This window comes from Hyla sarda, chromosome 7 (assembly GCF_029499605.1).
Source record: "Hyla sarda isolate aHylSar1 chromosome 7, aHylSar1.hap1, whole genome shotgun sequence".
Lineage (NCBI taxonomy): Eukaryota > Metazoa > Chordata > Amphibia > Anura > Hylidae > Hyla > Hyla sarda.
Genome location: NC_079195.1, coordinates 67369884 through 67383029, shown reverse-complemented (window position 1 = coordinate 67383029; position 13146 = coordinate 67369884). Strand labels below are relative to the sequence as shown.

Below are 13146 nucleotides of genomic sequence, written 5' to 3'. Positions count from 1 at the left end.
CACTGGTACAGAGTGTGAGTGCTGGCGGCCGCAACAAACAGGAGGACAAGGAGGGTAGCGCTTGCGGGCGACATATGTGAGTATTTACCCCCGATGGGGACAGCGCAGCGCTGGGCTAATAATTAATTGGGGGAGGAGGGGCAGAACAGCGCTCGCGGGTCACATATGATTAGTTCCCCAATGTAGGGACAGCGCAGCGCTGGGCTGATAATTCATTCATTCCCAAGGGGGAGGGGCCAAACTGGTATTGCGGTATGGGTTAAAATTCATATCGTGCAGCACAAAAATTTCGGTATTCGGTATGAACCGGTATACCGCCCAGCCCTACAATCACTGTTTGTTTATATATGATAATGAAGTACACGCCCACAGGATGTGATGTCACTAACGGAACTATATTTAAACCTCTCACTTTGTCATTTGTGTTGCTGGATAATGGCCAAGTGAGTTGGCCGAAACGTTGCCGGTAACATTTTTTTGGTGATCAAATAAAAGCCCCCACTTTTTGAACACTATCCTGGAGTGCCGTTGTGTGTCCACATGCTGCATAGACAGGGGCCTGGCGGCAGCGTGCACCCATCTTCCAATTACTCTGAGTGCTGCTCCACTTGCTCGCTATAAATTACAGGAATGATTTACATTTTTATGACTACGTCTGATCAGTTTAGAACTTAAACCGCTTTAACATAAACCTAATACAAATACAAGATCCATATTATTTCATTGAGCTCTACAGAATGAAACATAGACCCCCGCAGGCTTTAGAACACCTAGGACTGATAGGTCATAATGGTACAATAAGGGTTAATTCACACCCAGTAATATTTCCAGCCTAAAAATGGGTGCCGGCAAAACAAAGCCAGCGCTAGGACCGCTCAGAAATTAGCTGCATCAATAGACGGCAATGCATTTCAGAGCAGATTCTGCGGCTGAAAGAGTATGCATGTTCATGCCATCTGCGGAGACTGGGGTCCAGAATATCCATGGCGGACGTTCCATAGTGTGAATGGTGCAGCAGAATCCCATTTAGAACAATGGGAGGCCGCTGTACTGTGTTTTTCAAGCAATTCTGCTTTGAATATCTGCAGTGGGAATAGTCCTTAAAGGGGTAGTCCTGTGGAAAACTTCTTTTTTTCCCCCCCGGTTCTCTGGGTTGAAGGAAATAAAAACTCTCTCTATATGGAGAAAAGTGTTGAGCCCCAGCTCTTATTCCCTGAACTCGGAGGTTTCCTTCAGTCCCATCGTCACAAGTGTATAAACTGCAGCACCTACCAATAGAATCTGCTGTTCTAAAGAGGTCACTGAATCCCAGATCGGGGCTGTAATAGGATCCAACACTGCAACAAGTCTCCGAAATGTCTCTAAGTGGATAGGGCTGTATTTCCCAACCTGGGTGCCTCCAGCAGTTGCAAAACTACAACTCCCAGAATGCTCGGAAAGCCTTTGTATACTGTACATCACATCCATATACCCCTGTATACTCTACATCACACCCATATACCCCTGTATACTGTACATCACATCCATATACCCCTGTATACTGCACATCACATCCATATCCCCTGTATACTGTACATCACATCCATATACCCCTGTATACTGTACATCACATCCATATACCCCTGTATACTCTACATCACATCCATATACCCCTGTATACTGTACATCACATCCATATCCCCCTGTATACTGCACATCACACCCATATCCCCCTGTATACTCTACATCACACCCATATACCCCTGTATACTGTACATCACACCCATATACCCCTGTATACTCTACATCACACCCATATACCCCTGTATACTGTACATCACACCCATATACCCCTGTATACTGTACATCACACCCATACACCCCTGTATACTGTACATCACATCCATACACTCCTGTATACTCTACTTCACATCCATATACCCCTGTATACTCTACATCACATCCATATACCCCTGTATACTGTACATCACACTCATATACCCCTGTATACTGTACATCACATCCATATACTCCTGTATACTCTACTCTACATCACATCCATATACTCCTGTATACTGCACATCACATCCATACACTCCTGTATACTGTACATCACATCCATATACCCCTGTATACTGTACATCACATCCATATACTCCTGTATACTGCACATCACATCCATACACTCCTGTATACTGTACATCACATCCATATACCCCTGTATACTCTACATCACATCCATATACCCCTGTATACTGTACATCACATCCATATACCCCTGTATACTCTACATCACATCCATATACCCCTGTATACTGCACATCACATCCATATCCCCCTGTATACTGTACATCACATCCATATACCCCTGTATACTGTACATCACATCCATATACTCCTGTATACTCTACTCTACATCACATCCATATACCCCTGTATACTCTACATCACATCCATATACTCCTGTATACTGTACATCACATCCATATCCCCCTGTATACTCTACATCACATCCATATCCCCCTGTATACTGCACATCACATCCATATACCCCTGTATACTGTACATCATACCCATATACCCCTGTATACTGTACATCACATCCATATACTCCTGTATACTCTACTCTACATCACATCCATACACTCCTGTATACTGCACATCACATCCATACACTCCTGTATACTGTACATCACATCCATATACCCCTGTATACTGTACATCACATCCATATACCCCTGTATACTGTACATCACATCCATATACCCCTGTATACTGTACATCACATCCATATACCCCTGTATACTGTACATCTCATCCATATACCCCTGTATACTGTACATCACATCCATATACCCCTGTATACTGTACATCACATCCATATACTCCTGTATACTGTACATCACATCCATATCCCCCTGTATACTCTACATCACATCCATATCCCCCTGTATACTGCACATCACATCCATATACCCCTGTATACTCTACATCACATCCATATACCCCTGTATACTGTACATCACACCCATATACCCCTGTATACTGTACATCACATCCATATACTCCTGTATACTCTACTCTACATCACATCCATATACCCCTGTATACTGTACATCACATCCATATCCCCCTGTATACTCTACTCTACATCACATCCATATACTCCTGTATACTGCACATCACATCCATACACTCCTGTATACTGTACATCACATCCATATACCCCTGTATACTGTACATCACATCCATATACTCCTGTATACTGTACATCACATCCATATACCCCTGTATACTGTACATCACATCCATATACCCCTGTATACTGTACATCACATCCATATACTCCTGTATACTGCACATCACATCCATACACTCCTGTATACTGTACATCACATCCATACACTCCTGTATACTGTACATCACATCCATATCCCCCTGTATACTGTACATCACATCCATATACCCCTGTATACTGCACATCACATCCATATCCCCCTGTATACTGTACATCACATCCATATCCCCCTGTATACTGTTCATCACATCTATATACCCCTGTATACTCTACATCACATCCATAAACTCCTGTATACTGTACTTCACATCCATATACCCCTGTATACTGTACATCACATCCATATCCCCCTGTATACTGCACATCACATCCATATCCCCCTGTATACTGCACATCACATCCATATACCCCTGTGTACTCTACATCACATCCATATACCCCTGTATACTGTACATCACATCCATATACTCCTGTATACTCTACATCACATCCATATACTCCTGTATACTCTACATCACATCCATATACTCCTGTATACTCTACATCACATCCATATACTCCTGTATACTCTACATCACATCCATATACTCCTGTATACTGTACATCACATCCATATACCCCTGTATACTCTACATCACATCCATATACTCCTGTATACTCTACATCACATCCATATACTCCTGTATACTCTACATCACATCCATATACTCCTGTATACTCTACATCACATCCATATACTCCTGTATACTCTACATCACATCCATATACTCCTGTATACTCTACATCACATCCATATACTCCTGTATACTCTACTCTACATCACATCCATATACCCGTGTACTCTACATCACATCCATATATTCCTGTATACTCTACTCTACATCACATCCATATACCCCTGTATACTGTACATCACATCCATATACTCCTGTATACTATACATCACATCCATATACTCCTGTATACTCTACATCACATCCATATACTCCTGTATACTATACATCACATCCATATACTCCTGTATACTCTACATCACATCCATATACTCCTGTATACTCTACATCACATCCATATACTCCTGTATACTCTACATCACATCCATATACTCCTGTATACTCTACTCTACATCACATCCATATACCCCTGTATACTCTACATCACATCCATATACTCCTGTATACTGTACATCACACCCATATATCCCTGTATACTGTACATCACACCCATATACCCCTGTATACTGTACATCACATCCATATACTCCTGTATACTCTACTCTACATCACATCCATATCCCCCTGTATACTGCACATCACACCCATATACCCCTGTATACTGTACATCACATCCATGTACTCCTGTATACTCTACTCTACATCACATCCATATACTCCTGTATACTGCACATCACATCCATATCCCCCTGTATACTCTACTCTATATCACATCCATATACTCCTGTATACTGCACATCACATCCATACACTCCTGTATACTGTACATCACATCCATATACCCCTGTATACTGTACATCACATCCATATACTCCTGTATACTGCACATCACATCCATACACTCCTGTATACTGTACATCACATCCATATCCCCCTGTATACTGTACATCACATCCATATACTCCTGTATACTCTACTCTACATCACATCCATATACCCCTGTATACTGTACATCACATCCATATCCCCCTGTATACTGTACATCACATCCATATACTCCTGTATACTGTACTTTACATCACATCCATATACTCCTGTGTACTCTACATCACATCCATATACTCCTGTATACTCTACTCTACATCACATCCATATACCCCTGTATACTGTACATCACATCCATATACTCCTGTATACTGTACATCACATCCATATACTCCTGTATACTCTACTCTACATCACATCCATATCCCCCTGTATACTCTACATCACATCCATATCCCCCTGTATACTCTACATCACATCCATATCCCCCTGTATACTGCACATCACATCCATATACTCCTGTATACTGTACATCACATCCATATCCCCCTGTATACTGTACATCACATCCATATACCCCTGTGTACTCTACATCACATCCATATACTCCTGTATACTGTACATCACATCCATATCCCCCTGTATACGGCACATCACATCCATATCCCCCTGTATACTGTACATCACATCCATACACTCCTGTATACTGTACATCACATCCATATACTCCTGTATACTCTACATCACATCCATATCCCCCTGTATACTCTACTCTACTCTACATCACATCCATATACCCCTGTATACTGTACATCACATCCATATACCCCTGTATACTGCACATCACATCCATATACCCCTGTATACTGTACATCACATCCATATACCCCTGTATACTGTACATCACATCCATATACCCCTGTATGCTGTACATCACATCCATATACCCCTGTATGCTGCACATCACATCCATATCCCCCTGTATACTGCACATCACATCCATATACCCCTGTATACTGTACATCACATCCATATACCCCTGTATACTCTACATCACATCCATATACTCCTGTATACTGTACATCACACCCATATATCCCTGTATACTGTACATCACACCCATATACCCCTGTATACTGTACATCACATCCATATACTCCTGTATACTCTACTCTACATCACATCCATATCCCCCTGTATACTGCACATCACACCCATATACCCCTGTATACTGTACATCACATCCATGTACTCCTGTATACTCTACTCTACATCACATCCATATACTCCTGTATACTGCACATCACATCCATATCCCCCTGTATACTCTACTCTATATCACATCCATATACTCCTGTATACTGCACATCACATCCATACACTCCTGTATACTGTACATCACATCCATATACCCCTGTATACTGTACATCACATCCATATACTCCTGTATACTGCACATCACATCCATACACTCCTGTATACTGTACATCACATCCATATCCCCCTGTATACTGTACATCACATCCATATACTCCTGTATACTCTACTCTACATCACATCCATATACCCCTGTATACTGTACATCACATCCATATCCCCCTGTATACTGTACATCACATCCATATACTCCTGTATACTGTACTTTACATCACATCCATATACTCCTGTGTACTCTACATCACATCCATATACTCCTGTATACTCTACTCTACATCACATCCATATACCCCTGTATACTGTACATCACATCCATATACTCCTGTATACTGTACATCACATCCATATACTCCTGTATACTCTACTCTACATCACATCCATATCCCCCTGTATACTCTACATCACATCCATATCCCCCTGTATACTGCACATCACATCCATATACTCCTGTATACTGTACATCACATCCATATCCCCCTGTATACTGTACATCACATCCATATACCCCTGTGTACTCTACATCACATCCATATACTCCTGTATACTGTACATCACATCCATATCCCCCTGTATACGGCACATCACATCCATATCCCCCTGTATACTGTACATCACATCCATACACTCCTGTATACTGTACATCACATCCATACACTCCTGTATACTGTACATCACATCCATATACTCCTGTATACTCTACATCACATCCATATCCCCCTGTATACTCTACTCTACTCTACATCACATCCATATACCCCTGTATACTGTACATCACATCCATATACCCCTGTATACTGCACATCACATCCATATACCCCTGTATACTGTACATCACATCCATATACCCCTGTATACTGTACATCACATCCATATACCCCTGTATGCTGTACATCACATCCATATACCCCTGTATGCTGCACATCACATCCATATCCCCCTGTATACTGCACATCACATCCATATACCCCTGTATACTGCACATCACATCCATATACCCCTGTATACTGCACATCACATCCATATACCCCGTATGCTGCACATCACATCCATATCCCCCTGTATACTGCACATCACATCCATATACCCCTGTATACTGCACATCACATCCATATACCCCTGTATACTGCACATCACATCCATATACCCCTGTATGCTGTACATCACATCCATATACCCCTGTATGCTGTACATCACATCCATATACCCCTGTATGCTGTACATCACATCCATATACCCCTGTATGCTGTACATCACATCCATATACCCCTGTATGCTGTACATCACATCCATATACCCCTGTATGCTGTACATCACATCCATATACCCCTGTATGCTGTACATCACATCCATATACCCCTGTATACTGTACATCACATCCATATACCCCTGTATACTGTACATCACATCCATATACCCCTGTATACTGTACATCACATCCATATACCCCTGTATACTGTACATCACATCCATATACCCCTGTATACTGTACATCACATCCATATACCCCTGTATGCTGTACATCACATCCATATACCCCTGTATGCTGTACATCACATCCATATACCCCTGTATGCTGTACATCACATCCATATACCCCTGTATGCTGTACATCACATCCATATACCCCTGTATGCTGTACATCACATCCATATACCCCTGTATGCTGTACATCACATCCATATACCCCTGTATGCTGTACATCACATCCATATCCCCCTGTATACTGTACATCACATCCATATCCCCGTTTACTGTACATCACATCCATATACCCCTGTATGCTGTACATCACATCCATATACCCCTGTATACTCTACATCACACCCATATACCCCTGTATACTCTACATCACACCCATATACCTCTGTATACTGTACATCACACCCATATACCCCTGTATACTGTACATCACACCCATATACCCCTGTATACTGTACATCACACCCATATACCCCTGTATACTGTACATCACACCCATATACCCCTGTATACTGTACATCACATCCATACACTCCTGTATACTCTACTTCACATCCATATACCCCTGTATACTCTACATCACACCCATATACCCCTGTATACTGTACATCACACCCATATACCCCTGTATACTGTACATCACATCCATATACTCCTGTATACTCTACTTTACATCACATCCATATACCCCTGTATACTGTACATCACATCCATATCCCCCTGTATACTCTACTCTACATCACATCCATATACTTCTGTATACTGCACATCACATCCATACACTCCTGTATACTGTACATCACATCCATATACCCCTGTATACTGTACATCACATCCATATACCCCTGTATACTTTACATCACATCCATATACTCCTGTATACTGCACATCACATCCATACACTCCTGTATACTGTACATCACATCCATATCCCCCTGTATACTGTACATCACATCCATATACCCCTGTATACTGCACATCACATCCATATCCCCCTGTATACTGTACATCACATCCATATACCCCTGTATACTGTACATCACATCCATATACCCCTGTATACTCTACATCACATCCATATACTCCTGTATACTGTACATCACATCCATATCCCCCTGTATACTCTACATCACACCCATATACCCCTGTATACTGTACATCACATCCATATACTCCTGTATACTCTACTCTACATCACATCCATATACCCCTGTATACTGTACATCACATCCATATCCCCCTGTATACTCTACTCTACATCACATCCATATACTCCTGTATACCCCTGTATACTCTACTTCACATCCATATACCCCTGTATACTCTACATCACACCCATATACCCCTGTATACTGTACATCACACCCATATACCCCTGTATACTGCACGTCACATCCATACACTCCTGTATACTGTACATCACATCCATATACCCCTGTATACTGTACATCACATCCATATACTCCTGTATACTCTACTCTACATCACATCCATATACCCCTGTATACTCTACATCAAATCCATATACTCCTGTATACTCTACTCTACATCACATCCATATACTCCTGTATACTGCACATCACATCCATACACTCCTGTATACTGTACATCACATCCATATACCCCTGTATACTGTACATCACATCCATATACTCCTGTATACTGCACATCACATCCATACACTCCTGTATACTGTACATCACATCCATATCCCCCTGTATACTGTACATCACATCCATATACCCCTGTATACTCTACATCACATCCATATACCCCTGTATACTGCACATCACATCCATATCCCCCTGTATACTGTACATCACATCCATATCCCCCTGTATACTGTACATCACATCCATATACCCCTGTATACTCTACATCACATCCATATCGCCCTGTATACTCTACATCACATCCATATCGCCCTGTATACTCTACATCACATCCATATCCCCCTGTATACTCTACATCACATCCATATACTCCTGTATACTCTACATCACATCCATATACTCCTGTATACTCTACATCACATCCATATACTCCTGTATACTCTACATCACATCCATATACTCCTGTATACTCTACATCACATCCATATACTCCTGTATACTCTACATCACATCCATATACTCCTGTATACTCTACATCACATCCATATACTCCTGTATACTCTACATCACATCCATATACTCCTGTATACTCTACATCACATCCATATACTCCTGTATACTCTACATCACATCCATATACTCCTGTATACTCTACATCACATCCATATACTCCTGTATACTCTACATCACATCCATATACTCCTGTATACTCTACATCACATCCATATACTCCTGTATACTCTACATCACATCCATATACTCCTGTATACTCTACATCACATCCATATACTCCTGTATACTCTACATCACATCCATATACTCCTGTATACTCTACATCACATCCATATACTCCTGTATACTCTACATCACATCCATATACTCCTGTATACTCTACATCACATCCATATACTCCTGTATACTCTACATCACATCCATATACTCCTGTATACTCTACATCACATCCATATACTCCTGTATACTCTACATCACATCCATATACTCCTGTATACTCTACATCACATCCATATACTCCTGTATACTCTACATCACATCCATATACTCCTGTATACTCTACATCACATCCATATACTCCTGTATACTCTACATCACATCCATATACTCCTGTATACTCTACATCACATCCATATACTCCTGTATACTCTACATCACATCCATATACTCCTGTATACTCTACATCACATCCATATACTCCTGTATACTCTACATCACATCCATATACTCCTGTATACTCTACATCACATCCATATACTCCTGTATACTCTACATCACATCCATATACTCCTGTATACTCTACATCACATCCATATACTCCTGTATACTCTACATCACATCCATATACTCCTGTATACTCTACATCACATCCATATACTCCTGTATACTCTACATCACATCCATATACTCCTGTATACTCTACATCACATCCATATACTCCTGTATACTCTACATCACATCCATATACTCCTGTATACTCTACATCACATCCATATACTCCTGTATACTCTACATCACATCCATATACTCCTGTATACTCTACATCACATCCATATACTCCTGTATACTCTACATCACATCCATATACTCCTGTATACTCTACATCACATCCATATACTCCTGTATACTCTACATCACATCCATATACTCCTGTATACTCTACATCACATCCATATACTCCTGTATACTCTACATCACATCCATATACTCCTGTATACTCTACATCACATCCATATACTCCTGTATACTCTACATCACATCCATATACTCCTGTATACTCTACATCACATCCATATACTCCTGTATACTCTACATCACATCCATATACTCCTGTATACTCTACATCACATCCATATACTCCTGTATACTCTACATCACATCCATATACTCCTGTATACTCTACATCACATCCATATACTCCTGTATACTCTACATCACATCCATATACTCCTGTATACTCTACATCACATCCATATACTCCTGTATACTCTACATCACATCCATATACTCCTGTATACTCTACATCACATCCATATACTCCTGTATACTCTACATCACATCCATATACTCCTGTATACTCTACATCACATCCATATACTCCTGTATACTCTACATCACATCCATATACTCCTGTATACTCTACATCACATCCATATACTCCTGTATACTCTACATCACATCCATATACTCCTGTATACTCTACATCACATCCATATACTCCTGTATACTCTACATCACATCCATATACTCCTGTATACTCTACATCACATCCATATACTCCTGTATACTCTACATCACATCCATATACTCCTGTATACTCTACATCACATCCATATACTCCTGTATACTCTACATCACATCCATATACTCCTGTATACTCTACATCACATCCATATACTCCTGTATACTCTACATCACATCCATATACTCCTGTATACTCTACATCACATCCATATACTCCTGTATACTCTACATCACATCCATATACTCCTGTATACTCTACATCACATCCATATACTCCTGTATACTCTACATCACATCCATATACTCCTGTATACTCTACATCACATCCATATACTCCTGTATACTCTACATCACATCCATATACTCCTGTATACTCTACATCACATCCATATACTCCTGTATACTCTACTCTACATCACATCCATATACCCCTGTATACTGTACATCACACCCATATACCCCTGTATACTGTACATCACATCCATATACTCCTGTATACTCTACTCTACATCACATCCATATACCCCTGTATGCTGTATATCACATCCATATACCCCTGTATACTGCACATCACATCCATATACTCCTGTATACTGTACATCACATCCATATACCCCTGTATACTGTACATCACATCCATACACTCCTGTATACTCTACATCACATCCATATACCCCTGTATACTCTACATCACATCCATATACCCCTGTATGCTGTACATCACATCCATATACCCCTGTATGCTGTATATCACATCCATATACTCCTATATATACATAAGTCACCGCTGTATATTCTACATAACAGTTGCAGGTGTGTACAATGTCCTATATGTAGGTGGCCATAGATGACTCTCACCAGTCTCCTCGTCCGTCGCCATCAGGCGGGGGCAGCAGGTCCGGTTTTGTGATGTGTCCCCCCCGGGACCTCCAGAGAAGGGACTGTCATCTGTGTCCGCATACACCTCACAGCGCTTCTCACCGTCCCACATGGGATTCTGTGGGCAGCCATTTTTATCTGGAGGAGCGATCCTGCCCTGTCCTTCTAGGTCTCTTATCTCCGGCTCCTCGTCACTAACTTCCCGGTCATCGCAGCCCATGGCGGCCCCGGGTCCTGTCACGCCGGTAATGTATGTGCACTCAGTGCGATCATCCAGGTGTCTGTTCTGTAGTGAGGGCCACAGGGGGCAGCAGAGAGCAGGAGCCGGTGGAAACTTGTTTCTGCTCCTCCCCTCAGCTCTCCGGAGATTTCCGAAGCTAGAGGGGGGGAGAGAGGAGGTACATGTGACTCCCTTCTCATCTCCCCTTCCCAGACCCGCCTCTCCGAACGAAGGTTTACATGGGCTGCTGGGGCTGATTTACATTGGGCTGCTGGGGCTGATTTACATAGGGCTGCAATCGGGCTGATTTACATTGGGCTGCTGGGGCTGATTACATGGGGTTGCAATCAAGGGCTGATTTACATAGGGCTGCAATGGGCTTCTGGGGCTTATTTACATAGGGCTGCAATGGACTTCTGGGGCTGATTTACACAGGGCTGCAAGGGGGAGAACACACCTAAGTTGAGGTGGGCGTGTACCTGAGAT

The 13146-nt window shown here is 41.6% G+C and overlaps 1 protein-coding gene across 1 annotated transcript in view; it reads right to left on the bottom strand.

The window, feature by feature from the left end:
• The window catches only part of SLC35G1 (solute carrier family 35 member G1), a 37074-nt gene extending 24349 nt beyond the window's left edge, over nucleotides 1-12725 (bottom strand). The window contains exon 1 of the mRNA XM_056529460.1: nucleotides 12420-12725. Coding sequence (XP_056385435.1) covers nucleotides 12420-12660 — 241 coding nt within the window. The 5' untranslated portion in view covers nucleotides 12661-12725. The remainder of the gene's footprint in view (nucleotides 1-12419) is intronic.
• Nucleotides 12726-13146: the final 421 nt, after the last annotated feature.